Source organism: Eucyclogobius newberryi, unplaced genomic scaffold (genome assembly GCF_026437365.1).
Source record: "Eucyclogobius newberryi isolate DKJ021-1_F unplaced genomic scaffold, fEucNew1.0.hap1 SCAF_65, whole genome shotgun sequence".
Classification (NCBI taxonomy): domain Eukaryota; kingdom Metazoa; phylum Chordata; class Actinopteri; order Gobiiformes; family Gobiidae; genus Eucyclogobius; species Eucyclogobius newberryi.
Window position 1 is genome coordinate 83,652 of NW_027316334.1, and position 17,327 is coordinate 100,978.

At 44.9% G+C, this 17,327-nt stretch overlaps 1 protein-coding gene across 1 annotated transcript; it reads right to left on the bottom strand.

Annotated features, from left to right (window-relative positions):
* Positions 1-14,612: 14,612 nt before the first annotated feature.
* On the bottom strand, positions 14,613-16,671 carry crebzf (CREB/ATF bZIP transcription factor). Its single transcript, XM_072434316.1, has 2 exons — positions 16,531-16,671; positions 14,613-15,530 (listed from the first exon to the last, which is right to left on the bottom strand). Exon 2 carries the CDS (start codon positions 15,499-15,501, stop codon positions 14,734-14,736), a length of 768 nt encoding a protein of 255 aa, XP_072290417.1. The 5' UTR covers positions 15,502-15,530; positions 16,531-16,671; the 3' UTR covers positions 14,613-14,733.
* Positions 16,672-17,327: the final 656 nt, after the last annotated feature.

A 17,327-nucleotide genomic window follows, 5' to 3' on the forward strand; every position in this document is an offset into this window, starting at 1 on the left:
CTGTTTGTCCTTCGACGTTGCCGCCGCCACCGCGAACGCCGTCGACTCGTTCCGCGGACGGGAAACGCAGCCTGAAACTCTGCGGAAAACGAAAAAAAAGACCAAAAAAAAGAAAAAAAGACTTGGAACAACAAAAAAAGAGACTATTGAATATACAAAAATAAAGAGTTAAACCTGCCTGTTATTTAAGCGATAAATATCTATATACGAGGAAGAACACCTGTAACTGTAGACTAAACTGTACGGAATCTACCAGAACTTAACGGGAAATAAGTCCAACACCTTTTGTCTGTATGAAAGAAAAAATACAACAAGTATTCTACAATAATAACTTTGACAAAGTCTGTGGCGTCTGAGTCTTTTGTGCTGCACGCGACCAACAGCCAGAGAAACACACCTTTATTCAGTCCTTTCCAGTCTGTAACTATGACAACAGTATTCATACTCCTGGAACCGCCCACATCGTGTCACGTCACGCCCACAAACGTAAATATCGTGTTTTGTGACGGAAAAACAGGTTCTGGACGTTCTAACTCACGAGTATGTTTAGTTTGACAGTGTTGTAGGTCAAGCTCCGCCCCCGCGTCCTGCTGAAGGTTAAGCTCCGCCCCCGCGTCCTGCTGAAGGTCAAGCTCCGCCCCTCGTCCTGCTGAAGGTCAAGCTCCGCCCCTCGTCCTGCTGAAGGTCAAGCTCCGCCCCTCGTCCTGCTGAAGGTCAAGCTCCGCCCCTCGTCCTGCTGAAGGTCAAGCTCCGCCCCTCGTCCTGCTGAAGGTCAAGCTCCGCCCCCCGTCCTGTGTTAGACGCTGAGGCTCAGAACAAGAAGCAAATGTGTTGAAATGAGTCATAAATGTTAAACTCACATTTCAAGTATTTTAAGTTCATGTAAATATTATTCGTGTCATTAAAACCAGAACAAGCTTTTTACATCTTTCTCCAAACACAAGAGTTCAAAGAGAAACAACGTGAAATAATCACATTTGGCAGAAATGTCAATGTGACGTGGCCTTTTGCTCCTCTGAATATTCAAACAAATCACACATTTTAGAGCGATATTATGATGTCATGTCATGATGATGTCATGATGATGTCATGATGATGTCATTATCAGGTCATGATGTCATGATGATGTCGTTATCTGGTCATTATCAGGTCATGATGAGGTCATGATGAGGTCATGATGATGTCATGATGAGGTCATGATGATGTCATTATCAGGTCATTATCAGGTCATGATGATGTCATGATGATGTCATGATGATGTCATGATCAGGTCATGATGATGTCATGATGATGTCATTATCAGGTCATGATGATGTCATGATGAGGTCATGATGAGGTCATGATGATGTCATTATCAGGTCATGATGATGTCATGATGATGTCATTATCAGGTCATGATGATGTCATGATGAGGTCATGATGAGGTCATGATGATGTCATTATCAGGTCATGATGATGTCATGATGAGGTCATGATGATGTCATGATGATGTCATTATCAGGTCATGATGATGTCATGATTATGTCATTATCAGGTCATGATGATGTCATGATGAGGTCATGATGATGTCATGATGATGTCATGATGATGTCATTATCAGGTCATGATGATGTCATGATGATGTCATGATGATGTCATTATCAGGTCATGATGATGTCATGATGATGTCATGATGATGTCATTATCAGGTCATGATGTCATGATGATGTCGTTATCTGGTCATTATCAGGTCATGATGATGTCATGATGAGGTCATGATGATGTCATGATGAGGTCATGATGATGTCATTATCAGGTCATTATCAGGTCATGATGATGTCATGATGATGTCATGATCAGGTCATGATGATGTCATGATGATGTCATTATCAGGTCATGATGATGTCATGATGAGGTCATGATGAGGTCATGATGATGTCATTATCAGGTCATTATCAGGTCATGATGATGTCATGATGAGGTCATGATGATGTCATGATGATGTCATTATCAGGTCATGATGATGTCATTATCAGGTCATGATGATGTCATGATGAGGTCATGATGATGTCATGATGATGTCATGATGATGTCATTATCAGGTCATGATGATGTCATGATGATGTCATGATGATGTCATTATCAGGTCATGATGATGTCATGATGATGTCATGATGATGTCATGATGAGGTCATGATGATGTCATTATCAGGTCATTATCAGGTCATGATGAGGTCATGATGAGGTCATGATGATGTCATTATCAGGTCATTATCAGGTCATGATGATGTCATGATGATGTCATTATCAGGTCATGATGATGTCATTATGATGTCATGATGAGGTCATGATGATGTCATTATCAGGTCATGATGATGTCATGATGATGTCATTATCAGGTCATTATCAGGTCATGATGATGTCATGATGAGGTCATGATGATGTCATGATGATGTCATGATGATGTCATTATCAGGTCATGATGAGGTCATGATGATGTCATTATCAGGTCATTATCAGGTCATGATGATGTCATGATGAGGTCATGATGAGGTCATGATGATGTCATTATCAGGTCATGATGATGTCATGATGAGGTCATGATGAGGTCATGATGATGTCATGATGAGGTCATGATGAGGTCATGATGAGGTCATGATGATGTCATGATGATGTCATTATCAGGTCATGATGATGTCATGATGATGTCATGATGAGGTAATGATGATGTCATGATGAGGTCATGATGATGTCATGATGATGTCATGATGATGTCATGATGAGGTCATGATGAGGTCATGATGAGGTCATGATGATGTCATTATCAGGTCATGATGAGGTCATTATGATGTCATGATGAGGTCATGATGATGTCATGATGAGGTCATGATGAGGTCATGATGAGGTCATGATGATGTCATTATCAGGTCATGATGATGTCATGATGATGTCATGATGAGGTCATGATGATGTCATGATGAGGTCATGATGAGGTCATGATGAGGTCATGATGATGTCATTATCAGGTCATGATGATGTCATGATGATGTCATGATGAGGTCATGATGATGTCATGATGAGGTCATTATGATGTCATGATGATGTCATTATCAGGTCATGATGAGGTCATGATGATGTCATTATCAGGTCATGATGATGTCATGATGATGTCGTGATGAGGTCATGATGAGGTCATGATGATGTCATGATGATGTCATTATCAGGTCATTATCAGGTCATGATAATGTCATTATCAGGTCATGATGATGTCATGATGATGTCATGATGATGTCATTATCAGGTCATGATGAGGTCATGATGATGTCATGATGATGTCATTATCAGGTCATGATGATGTCATGATGAGGTCATGATGATGTCATGATGATGTCATTATCAGGTCATGATGATGTCATGATGATGTCATGATGAGGTCATTATGATGTCATGATGATGTCATGATGATGTCATTATCAGGTCATGATGATGTCATGATGAGGTCATGATGATGTCATTATCAGGTCATGATGATGTCGTGATGAGGTCATGATGATGTCATGATGATGTCATTATCAGGTCATTATCAGGTCATGATGATGTCATGATGAGGTCATGATGATGTCATTATCAGGTCATGATGATGTCATGATGATGTCATGATGATGTCATTATCAGGTCATGATGATGTCGTGATGAGGTCATGATGATGTCATGATGATGTCATTATCAGGTCATTATCAGGTCATTATCAGGTCATGATGATGTCATGATGAGGTCATGATGATGTCATTATCAGGTCATGATGATGTCATGATGATGTCATGATGATGTCATTATCAGGTCATTATCAGGTCATGATGAGGTCATGATGAGGTCATGATGATGTCATGATTAGGTCATGATGAGGTCATGATGATGTCATTATCAGGTCATTATCAGGTCATGATGATGTCATGATGAGGTCATGATGATGTCATGATGATGTCATTATCAGGTCATTATCAGGTCATGATGAGGTCATGATGAGGTCATGATGATGTCATGATGAGGTCATGATGAGGTCATGATGATGTCATTATCAGGTCATTATCAGGTCATGATGATGTCATGATGATGTCATTATCAGGTCATGATGATGTCATGATGAGGTCATGATGATGTCATGATGATGTCATGATGAGGTCATGATGAGGTCATGATGAGGTCATGATGATGTCATTATCAGGTCATGATGATATCATGATGAGGTCATGATGAGGTCATGATGAGGTCATGATGAGGTCATGATGAGGTCATTATGATGTCATGATGATGTCATTATCAGGTCATGATGATGTCATGATGATGTCATGATGAGGTCATGATGATGTCATTATCAGGTCATGATGATGTCATGATGATGTCATGATGAGGTCATGATGATGTCATTATCAGGTCATGATGATGTCATGATGATGTCATGATGAGGTCATGATGAGGTCATGATGAGGTCATTATGTCAGAATCATCTGACACGAGTTTACGAAGAATCGACAGCCACAAAGGAACAACAGGATGTTTGATGACGGGTGAGTGACGGGTGAGTTTTAGGTTTGTGGCACATGAGGCGTGATTAAAGTGCATCTGTGTTACTGTAACTTGTCATACACGTAGTTTTATGTTTTTACCCTTTAATGTTCAAAGAGCCAAAAACACAAATCTGTCTCTGTCTCGACACGATGAAGTCTGGAAGACCGAACTCCATCTTCACCAGGGCCGCCGCCCCCAGCCTCAACCACCACACCCGAGCCGGGCGTCGCCCTGTGGGAGTCATCCCTCCTTCACTCTGGAACTCCTCCAGGTTTCTACTGTTCCCAAGGAGGTGTTTGTAGTTATTCCTGGCCGAGAAGGAGGAGCTAAGGACAGAGGGAGGGTCTAAGGACAGAAGGAGGGTCTGAGGACAGAAGGAGGGTCTAAAGACAGAAGGAGGGTCTGAGGACAGAAGGAGGGTCTAAGGACAGAAGGAGGGTCTGAGGACAGAAGGAGGGTCTAAGGACAGAAGGAGGGTCTGAGGACAGAAGGAGGAGCTAAGGACAGAAGGAGGGTCTAAGGACAGAAGGAGGGTCTGAGGACAGAAGGAGGGTCTAAGGACAGAGGGAGGGTCTAAGGACAGAAGGAGGGTCCGAGGACAGAAGGAGGGTCTAAGGACAGAAGGAGGGTCTAAGGACAGAAGGAGGGTCTAAGGACAGAAGGAGGGTCTAAGGACAGAAGGAGGGTCCGAGGACAGAAGGAGGGTCTAAGGACAGAAGGAGGGTCTAAGGACAGAAGGAGGGTCTAAGGACAGAAGGAGGGTCTAAGGACAGAAGGAGGGTCTAAGGACAGAAGGAGGGTCCGAGGACAGAAGGAGGGTCTAAGGACAGAAGGAGGGTCTAAGGACAGAAGGAGGGTCTAAGGACAGAAGGAGGGTCTAAGGACAGAAGGAGGGTCTAAGGACAGAAGGAGGGTCTGAGGACAGAAAGAGGGTCTAAGGACAGAAGGAGGGTCTGAGGACAGAAGGAGGGTCTAAGGACAGAGGGAGGGTCTAAGGACAGAAGGAGGGTCTAAGGACAGAAGGAGGGTCTAAGGACAGAGGGAGGGTCTGAGGACAGAAGACAGAAGACAGAGGACAGAGGACTTGCATACACACTAAATGGATGGCCCCGCCCTCTCCTCTAGAGCATACATAGTAAGTAAGTAAATTTTATTTCTATAGCACCTTTCACAGACAGAAGTCACAAAGTGCTTCACAAAACACAGAATAAAACAATAAAAACACAAAAAACTTACAGTGAACAAAACATATACAACACTAAACAGTCGGATCAGTCCCTAAAACAAGTGCATTTAAAAGGCTCGACTAAATAAAAAGGTTTTAAGCCTTAAAAGCAGTAACTGAGTCCAGTGACCGTAGTGAGAGAGGAAGATGGTTCCAGAGTCTGGAACAGTCTGGAAGGATCTGTCTCCTCTGGTCCCAGAACCAGTGCGAGGAACCAACAGTTCCTGGTCCAAGGACCTTCGTGAGCGAGAGGGAGTGTACAGTTTAATCAGATCGATAATGTACGATGGGACCTGACCATTTAAAGCTCTAAAAGTTAAAACAAGAATTTTAAATTGTTTCCATGGAGACGGGCTCCAGTGAAGGGCTCTGAGGGTGAAATGTGGGCCCTTCTATTTGTGCGAGTCAAGATCCTCGCTGCAGAGTTCTGGAGCAGCTGCAGACGAGAGAGTTCCTTCTTGTTAAGACAGGAAAACAAACTGTTACAATAGTCTAAACGTGAAGACACAAAGACATGAATTATAAGTTCCAGGTCATTTTGAGACACCATTTTCACACGCCTCATACATATATATATATATCTGCATATATATATATATATATATATATATATATATATATGTATATATGTATGTGTGTATATATATATATATATATATATATATATATATATATATGTATACATGTGTGAAACAGACTTTATTATAGATCCATGTGTGAAACAGGTCTGAGTGAAAACAAAGTTACCGCTCGACTCCCTGAGCCTGACGTATAGTGACCTCTAGTGACCTGTAGTCGGCTCTACCTCCTGAGGAGACTCAGGTCTTCAGGAGTGACAGGGCCGCTCCTGACAGGGCCACTCCTGAAGACCTTCTCTGACTCTGTGGTGCATCAGCTCCTGTAGGTGTGGTCATCACAGAGAGGAAGAGGAAGAAGCTGGACAAAGCTCCGTCCTGGGCTGTCCTCTGGACTCAGTGCAGGAGGTGAGGGACAGAAGGTCCTGGCTAAACTCACATCTATGCTGGACCATGAGTCTCACCCCCTGCAGGACACTCTGTCCCCTCTGCACGCGCTCAGTGGAGTCGAGGCGTCTGCACGCGCTCAGTGGAGTCGAGGCGTCTGCACGCGCTCAGTGGAGTCGAGGCGTCTGCACGCGCTCAGTGGAGTCGAGGCGTCTGCACGCGCTCAGTGGAGTCGAGGCGTCTGCACGCGCTCAGTGGACGAGTTGTGCTGTGTTGTTTTTCTCGTGGTGTAAATGGAGTTTAATGGCTTCGGTTTATTAACTGTACAAAGTCCATAAGTGGAGGTGATGGGCCCCGGGGCCCGTCTGGGACCTGCAGATACTTCAGAGCTGAGCAGAGTTTAGTCAATATCATTATTTGCTCTAAGAGCTGCGTCTAAAGATGTTTTTTAATCTTGTGGGTCTGTTTTGGGTCTTTTTGCGGCTCATGCACAAAGCTGAACATGTCGCGCCCAAAGCGTCGAGAGCGTACGAAAACGTAGAAATCGCGCCGCGGAAAACGCCGGACGCATTCGAGGCGCGTTTACATAGACTTTGATGTAAAGTGGACACTTCGGTGTTTAAAGTTCAACTGAAATAAAGACTGAACAAACGCTCCAGATCCTCGTCTTTGATGATCCTCGAGACACAAATGTTCATCATGAATTTCAATGTTTCACAACTGTTTGTTTCAATAAGTGACTCATATGAGGGGCCCCTCATGAGGCCCCTCATATGTTTAACCTACAAATATCAAACTAATGATTATGAAGTGTCATGTTACACATGTCTGTTTGTTTGCAGTATTTATATTTGTTTTGCTTTCTCCATTACTTTAATATGACTTTTTATGTTTAATATTCCACCAGAACCTTTATTATATTTTTATACTGGTGCCGCATCAGAACCAGTTTTTGAAAGGAGGAACTGGTTCTGAAACAGGCTCCGGAACCAGAACCATCAGTGGAACCATCAGAACCTGTGAGAAGATGAACGGCTTCACTAAGAACCTAAAACATGAACTGTTATTATTATTGTTCCTAAAAGTAAAACCTACGTTTGACTGAAGATGACTCGCAATATTTCATCATTTTTTGGGCCCATAATCTCTAAAAAGCGCAGCGCAGACTGGAGATGAGACTGGGGAGGGACATGCAGCAGATTGTCAGTATTTCAAGTGCACGATCAGAACTTTTATAAATGTACAAATGTCACTTTTATGACATTTATATTGTGTCTTTCCCACGGCTGCTCGTCCAAGACAAACAAAAGCTGGAACTGAAACATGATCTGACTCGTACATATCGAGATGATCAGATCTGATCCATGAAGTTTACGCTTTAACGCTATTGGTCTGTACGAGGCTGATGGGCGTGTTTCACTGCTCATTAGATTATGCAGGTTTTCAACCACTGCCCCTTTGATGCCATGAATGACCACTGCCCCTTTGATGCCATGAGTGACCACTGCCCCTTTAATGCCATGAGTGACCACTGCCCCTTTAATGCCATGAATGACCACTGCCCCTTTGATGCCATGAATGACCACTGCCCCTTTGATGCCATGAGTGACCACTGCCCCTTTGATGCCATGAGTGACCACTGCCCCTTTGATGCCATGAGTGACCACTGCCCCTTTGATGCCATGAGTGACCACTGCCCCTTTGATGCCATGAATGACCACTGCCCCTTTGATGCCATGAGTGACCACTGCCCCTTTGATGCCATGAGTGACCACTGCCCCTTTGATGCCATGAGTGACCACTGCCCCTTTGATGCCATGAGTGACCACTGCCCCTTTAATGCCATGAGTGACCACTGCCCCTTTAATGCCATGAATGACCACTGCCCCTTTGATGCCATGAGTGACCACTGCCCCTTTGATGCCATGAATGACCACTGCCCCTTTAATGCCATGAATGACCACTGCCCCTTTGATGCCATGAGTGACCACTGCCCCTTTGATGCCATGAGTGACCACTGCCCCTTTAATGCCATGAATGACCACTGCCCCTTTGATGCCATGAGTGACCACTGCCCCTTTGATGCCATGAGTGACCACTGCCCCTTTGATGCCATGAGTGACCACTGCCCCTTTGATGCCATGAGTGACCACTGCCCCTTTGATGCCATGAGTGACCACTGCCCCTTTGATGCCATGAATGACCACTGCCCCTTTGATGCCATGAGTGACCACTGCCCCTTTGATGCCATGAGTGACCACTGCCCCTTTGATGCCATGAGTGACCACTGCCCCTTTGATGCCATGAATGACCACTGCCCCTTTGATGCCATGAGTGACCACTGCCCCTTTGATGCCATGAATGACCACTGCCCCTTTAATGCCATGACCACTGCCCCTTTAATGCCATGAGTGACCACTGCCCCTTTAATGCCATGAGTGACCACTGCCCCTTTGATGCCATGAGTGACCACTGCCCCTTTGATGCCATGAGTGACCACTGCCCCTTTGATGCCATGAGTGACCACTGCCCCTTTGATGCCATGAGTGACCACTGCCCCTTTGATGCCATGAGTGACCACTGCCCCTTTGATGCCATGAATGACCACTGCCCCTTTAATGCCATGACCACTGCCCCTTTAATGCCATGAGTGACCACTGCCCCTTTGATGCCATGAGTGACCACTGCCCCTTTGATGCCATGAGTGACCACTGCCCCTTTGATGCCATGAGTGACCTCTGCCCCTTTAAGGTGGTCCTTAAGGCTCTGTCCTCGGACCACTACTGTTTCCATCAGCCCAGTTGCTCATGCTCTAAAAGTCACATCCTCTTGTTTGCAGACTCTATATGTTAGAGCGCCTCCTGCTGCACGAGTGATTCATAATATTCAAGAGGATTTTCACTCTTCAACAAAACATAATGTAAATTTGTTTATGAATTCAAATAAAAGTATTTCTTCAAAAGGCTCTAGTGAAGTCTCGATGGTCACGTGATCCAACTGTTCTAGATCCTTCTGGATTCATGATGAACTCTCAACAACAAATGAGGTTCAGCTCTAAGGTTCAGCTCTGAGGTTCAGCTCTGAGGTTCAGCTCTAAGGTTCAGCTCTGAGGTTCAGCTCTAAGGTTCAGCTCTGAGGTTCAGCTCTAAGGTTCAGCTCTGAGGTTCAGCTCTAAGGTTCAGCTCTGAGGTTCAGCTCTAAGGTTCAGCTCTAAGGTTCAGCTCTGAGGTTCAGCTCTAAGGTTCAGCTCTGAGGTTCAGCTCTAAGGTTCAGCTCTAAGGTTCAGCTCTGAGGTTCAGCTCTGAGGTTCAGCTCTAAGGTTCAGCTCTGAGGTTCAGCTCTAAGGTTCAGCTCTGAGGTTCAGCTCTAAGGTTCAGCTCTGAGGTTCAGCTCTAAGGTTCAGCTCTGAGGTTCAGCTCTGAGGTTCAGCTCTAAGGTTCAGCACAGGAGGAAACAGAGCTCACTGTCAGTTATGCTCTGAAGTTTTATAAAGATCCTTGTGATTTGACGTCTTCACTGAGCATCAGGTGTTCATCTGTTCAACTTCATCTTTATTTCAGTCTCAGAATAAACTCAGAGGAAAACTATGAACTTGACCCACTTTGTGAAACTAAACACAAAGACTTTAAAGTAGAAAAGATTCAGTCGTTTCATCTGGACTAAACGTTTCGACGCTCATCCAACAGTCATTTTCAATCTGAGAATCAAGACCAGGAACTCAGATATTTATACTACTCTTGAGTAAGCCCCGCCCACCAGGTGGTGGGACCTCCAGATAGTGTTTTTGGTTTCACCAGAAAATAAACCTGTTTCCTATCAGTCCTTTAAAGGCCATCAGCCTCCTATTGTCCCTGTCACTCTCTCTCCTCCTGAGTAACTGATGACATCAGAATGCTGGGGGCGTCGACCTCTCCAGGGTTTCAAGACACTGTTATAAACGATCAGAAGGTTGAACCTTAAAGCACAGTTTGTCTCTTTAACTCTTTCTCTTCATCTTTTGTCCTGCTCAGAATCTTGTCTCTCTGTCTTTGATCCAGTGCTTTGTGTCTTTAAGACAGGCATGTCCAAACTAGGGCCCGGGGGCCAAATGCGGCACTTATACCAATTTTTGTTGGCCCTCCAGCTTACGGCTATGTCGGCCCAAACAACAAAAACTAGTACTTTTTACTGTGAAATTGGGAAAATTCAGGCATATTGATGTTATACAAACCTAATATGAATGTTCTAGGTCTTATTAAAGGTGTGGAGGCTCATCGCAATTATGTCAAATGGAAAATTTTGAATGATTCACTTCAACAAATTCAACATTGTCAAGTTGTTTGTGGCCCTCTGCCCCGTATAAGTTTCAAAATGCGGCCCTTGGTGAAAAAAGTTTGGACACCCCTGCTTTAAGATGAAGCTGCACGACGCTCTGTGGTCCTGAACTCCAGTGTCTGACGTGTGAGAGAGCCTCTGGTGCAGTGGCTCTTTAGTCTCACTATGTGGCTCTTTAGTCTCACTATGTGGCTCTTTAGTCTCACTATGTGACTCTCTTTAGTCTCACTATGTGGCTCTTTAGTCTCACTATGTGACTCTTTAGTCTCACTATGTGACTCTTTAGTCTCACTATGTGGCTCTTTAGTCTCACTATGTGGCTCTTTAGTCTCACTATGTGGCTCTTTAGTCTCACTATGTGGCTCTTTAGTCTCACTATGTGGCTCTATAGTCTCACTATGTGACTCTTTAGTCTCACTATGTGGCTCTTTAGTCTCACTATGTGGCTCTTTAGTCTCACTATGTGGCTCTCTTTAGTCTCACTATGTGGCTCTTTAGTCTCACTATGTGGCTCTCTTTAGTCTCACTATGTGGCTCTTTAGTCTCTCTATGTGGCTCTTTAGTCTCACTATGTGGCTCTCTTTAGTCTCACTATGTGGCTCTTTAGTCTCTCTATGTGGCTCTTTAGTCTCACTATGTGGCTCTCTTTAGTCTCACTATGTGGCTCTTTAGTCTCACTATGTGGCTCTTTAGTCTCACTATGTGGCTCTCTTTAGTCTCACTATGTGGCTCTCTTTAGTCTCACTATGTGGCTCTTTAGTCTCACTATGTGGCTCTTTAGTCTCACTATGTGGCTCTCTTGCATTGACAGAATAAACGTCCTCAGGATGAACCAGTTTGTTTCTTAAAGTGTTAAAAATAAACAGTTTGTGGTTTATAACAGTGTCTTGAAACCCTGGAGAGGTCGACGCCCACAGCATTCTGATGTCATCAGTTACTCAGGAGGAGAGAGAGTGACAGGGACAACAGGAGGCTGATGGCCTTTAAAGGACTGATGGGAAACAAAGAGGGTTATTTTCTGGTGAAACCAACACCTTTTATCAGGTCCTGCCCAGTGGGCGGGGCTTACTCAGTAGGATCAATATCAGAGTTCATGGTCTTGATTCTCAGATTGAGAATCAACTCTTGGATGAATCCAGATGTAACGACTGAATCCATGTTTAAATGGACCCCTGCTGGACGAATGAGGCATTACACATGTAAATGGTCATTTATATAGCGCTTTTCTACTGTCAAGGTACTCAAAGTGCTTTACATCAAGGAACCAGTCACACATTCACACCCCAGATGTACGCACACTGGGGGGCGAGTTGGGTTAAGTGTCTTGCCCAAGGACACAAGGGCAGTATTCACATGAGGCAGCTGCGCTCGCACCGCCAACCTGCGGGCCAGTGGATCTGACCGCTCTGACCGAGCGGGGAGTCGAAACGCCGACCTTTGGATCAGAAGACGAGCACTCGACCACTGAGCTACTGCCGCCATGTTTAACATAATGACTTTTAATCTAAAGCAGGTTTAAGATCTCAGACTCAGAGCTCTCGTTTTAAATAAGTTTGTTCCATTTTGTTGCTATAAATGCACTTTATTGTATTGAGTGTTGTTATTTGTCTGTTTAATCTTTAATTGTGTAAATATAAGATATTGCAGACAAGACAGCCCCTTTAATGCCACATGGTCTGGTGGAACAGGGCGTGGCGTTTGCATGTTCTCTGTCTGAATCATAATAATGCCACGAGGCGTTGTTCCTGCAGATGTTCCACGTTCTTCACTAAAAACATTACAACTAGAAGTCACTTTTGACACGCCGAGGTTCATTCAGCAGTAATGGTGAAAGTGGGCGTGGCTACCTGATCCCCACACTTAGTTTAAAGGACACATATTATGCATTATTTATATTATTGCCTTCAAACACTTCCTCCTTTGACTTCGGACTCATGTTTTATTCAACTATATTTTCAAAACAAATGACATTCATTCTGAATGTTCCCACGTCGTCTGACGTTGAGGCTCCATCTACTGGCAGCAGAGGGATTTACATAGAGTAAAGCTAGCTTTCCCGACGTGCTAACGCAAGCGTACAGCCGCTATGAGCTTAAAGAACAGATTTTTCTTTATATTGTTACTTCAAACCTGCTTTTGTGTCTTTAGTTTGGAATCTCATGTGTTAGAAGTATTTTTTAAATACAACTAAATTATGACTGGAGTTTTGGCACAATCTACTGGCAGCAGAGGGAATTACAACTGACTTGTATATCAATGAAATGGAAATCCACTGATGCCAGTGTCTCATTACTGTCAGAGCGAGTCTGAGATGATCTGTGGAGTTCAAAACAAAAGGTCAGAGATGGAGGAGTGTTTCTGAGGCTCGGAAGCTAAACGTGCTCCAGATCATAATGTGTGTCCTTTAACACACTCGGACAACCGTTTGGTCCTTCGAGCTTTCGTTTTTCTGTCGAGCGGGTCAAAGGTTTTGTGACCGCGCCCGGACCACGTTTGACCCTAAAACACTGAGCGGTTCTTTTCTCTGCTGCACGTTTCACGTTAGCGGAGCTCGCTGTTCAGAAAGAGAAAAAGAAAGAGCATTAATGTCAAAAATCCATCCAACATTTGTAACTCAAACATTCAGCAAAATATTTATTCTGGTTTTGTTTCTCTGGTTACATGTTCTCTGCATGTCAGAAGTATGTACAGTACACGTCACATCTTTGTTACATATTTACAGCTTTAGCGCGTGTTGAGCTCTGTGAAGTGCAAAAGAAAAGACACAGATACCATGGATACCAATACTACCTTACACATTTAGCCCGGCCCCGGCAGCGGCTCCACGGGCTCCTCCATCTGCTCCCGCTTCAGCATAAAGAAAGATAGGGGGCGCTAAATCAAGTGTTCTCCTTTGGACCGGCGCCGATTCACAAAGAGACGTTTGTGCTTCTGTTTCAATAAAGGTTATAGACAATCTAACTTTATTGTTCTCTTTGTGGATCGTCGCCGTTTTATATATAATTTACATTTGACTGACTGAATCTGGCTTCACTGGAGGCAGGACACGGTGGGCAGGACATGGCGGGCGCGACTCGGAGACGTTTCACACGAGAACTAAAGAAATACAAAATCCCCTCTGGATTTTTAAAACTAATGTCGACAAAATGGTCCTAAATATCCGATTCGGTCCATTTTCCGATTTAAACGTCATAAATGTCTGAAATTTTAGCCATTTTTACACAAACTCTTACATGAAAAAGTGAAAAAAATGTAGAAACAACTAAACTTTGAACACATTCTTCTGTTCTTTAGGTGATCGACGCGACGCAAGTTCATTTAGATTAAAAATTACTACTAATTAAGTTATAACTAAGGTTTTCTGCTTCTGCACATGTGATTCGCCCGCCGTGTCTCGCCTCAGACTGTAGCGTGTTCTTTAGCGTGCTGGAGCATTAGCATTAGCTGTGATGAACTCTAACCCTCACTGCCCTATCAAAATAAAGGTCTTCAGTCCGATCCTTACCATGGACTCAGGAAAAGACGACCAGACTCGTTCATCTCGCTCCTCCATCAACCATTACCTAGAAGAAACTGTGCACAAGGTTTAGCAGTAACGAGTACTTTGACATGTAGCTTAACGTGTACTTTTGACATGCGTGTACTTCACATACAGCTGTCCAAACGTCTTCACAGAGCGTCAGTCTAAAGTACTTGCTCCTGCGCGTGGAGCGCCGCGCTGGCTCGCTCTGAACACGCCGCGCAGAACTCCACGGACACGTGATCCCGGTCGACGTGGAGGCAAACGCCGCCCGCCTCACCCTTCTCCTCCGGCCGCGCCCGCTTCCGGGGCAGCGCGTAGTCGTGATCGCCCGGGCTGTGCGCGGCGCCCTGGAAAAGCGAGGAGGACAGTTTCATCCCGCTCAGACCGCCGAGGCGTGCCAGGAGCTGTGCCAGCGTGCTCTCGTTGGCGAGCACGGCGCGCAGGTACCTGGTCTCGCCCTCCAGCTCGACCACGCGCTTGGACAGCTCGCACGTAGACCGCTTAAGCGCGCTGTTCTCGCTCGCCAGGGCCGCCACTTTACGCTCCAGACTGCTCACGTACTCCTTCTTCTTGATGCGGTTGAGCCGGGCGGCGATGGCGTTCTTGTTCAGCCCGTGGTCGTGGTCATGGTCGCTCTTCCTCGCCCTCTGACCTCTTCTCTCGGGCGACGACGCGGACGAAACCTCGTGGGCGGAGTCTCGCTCGCTGCCGTACGCGGCGAGGTCGTCCAGCTCGCTGTCAAACAGCGGCGACGCGGCGTCTCCGTCCAGAGTCCAGGTGAAGTCTCCGAGCAGCTGGTCAAGCTCGAGCGCAGAGGTGTCCAGATCGTCCAGCGCGTGCGGCTCCTGGGCGTGGAACACCTCCACCTCCTCTAGCCCCGCCTCCAGCCGCTCCTCGCTCTGCATTCGGCCTTGGCGCCTAGTGATCATGTCGACTTGGTGTTTAACTGTTTGTTTTCCTGTGAAGACAAAACAAGTTATTTTTGATGGTCGTCGGCGGCAACAGGAAGCTTCATGAAATCAAATGTTTATCACATTTTCTTTGTATTCACAGGAAAGATTAAAGAACTATTGAGTTTAAAAGTTATTTTATTTTTTACACATTTTGAACCAAATAAAAGGATTAGATCTATGACTGAAACTTTAAGAGAATATTTATGACAAGTTTATTTTTTTGACATTTTGATTTAATAATGTATTTGAGTGATTAAAACCTTTAGAGAAATAACTTTTATTTAATCGACTTGTTTGACCGACTCATTACAATCCAAATGTCGAAGGTTAAAACAGAATAAGTTTTTTAAAAAAAACGTATCTACACTTTGATGTGACTCGTGTTTTTACTTTTAAGATTTAAAATAGTTTCAATATTAAAGGTTTTTAGTGTCAAGACAAACTTTGAACATTTTCTATTTTCAAAAAAGGTTTAATTTCACCTGCTCGAAACGTCACAGCAACGTTTAGCCTTTAGTAGCGTTTAGCCTAACGTGCTAGCATGCTAACAGGCCGCGCTAAACCTTTACAAATCCTGAGTCCGGGTTTAGACTCAATGAAACAGGTTTAACAGTGATTTAGACCTGGTTTGTGTCAACTTCAGTCTTAATTGCGATTATGTTCCGTTTAAATCATTTACGCAACGTCATTTACGTTTCATTATTAAAGCGTGTTTAGCGCAGAAATAACCCGCTTTTGGAGCAGAAATAACCCGCTTTTGGAGCAGAAATAACCCGCTTTTGGAGCAGAAATAACCCGCTTTTGGAGCAGAAATAACCCGCTTTTGGAGCAGAAATAACCCGCTTTTGGAGCAGAAATAACCCGCTTTTGGAGCAGAAATAACCCGCTTTTGGAGCAGAAATAACCCGCTTTTGGAGCAGAATTTGCGGTGACAGTCCGAGGACAAAAGCCTCGAGGCGCCAAACCGCGCGCATGACGCAGCAGCTTCTGGAGACGCAAACTAACCCAAAGAAAACCAAAGCAAACCTCTGAAAAGTGGCACAAACCCGCAGAAAAGTGGCACAAACCCGCTCACGCTGCGGTCGGAGCTGCGCGGGACCAAAACCTCACTAACAAAACACAGAAAAGTGAGTGAAACGTCGGAGCTTCCGCTGCACCGTCTGCTCTGCACTGCGCATGCGCACACGGGAGCTTCTGTTGCCTCCTGCTGGAGCGGAGGAAGAACTACAGGCTCAAGGTCATGAAGAGGTTAAAACAACTTTGTCTCACTTTTCTGTCTTTTGTGTTTTATTCAAATGTTTTGTTTTTCCAATAAAATTAACTTCCACTGAATCAGAACAGAAATCAAACAGAAGTTTTCTCACAATCCAGCTTAAATCTGGTCATACAAACTCAGTGGCTCCTCGGTGGCTCCTCAGTGGCTCCGGGGAGGATGAGATCCTGAGGACCTAAAGTCTCTGGATGTTGTAGGACTGTCTCTGACACGTCTCTGTAACAGGGCGTGGCGGTCGGGGACCGTGTCTCTGGACTGGCAGACCGGGGTGGTGGTCCCTCTGTTCAAGAAGGGGGCCCAGAGGGTGTGTCCCACCTACAGAGGATCACACTCCTCAGCCTCCCATAAGGTCTATTCCAGGTCCTGGAGGCGAATCTGACCCATAGAACCTCAGATTCAGGAGGAGCAGGTTTAGGTCCTGGTGGTGCAACACTGGACCAGCTCTAGACTCTCCATCGGGTGCTCCAGGGTTTATGGGAGTTTGCCCAACCAGTCCACTCGGGGTGTCCTTTGGGGGGTGTCTTTTGGG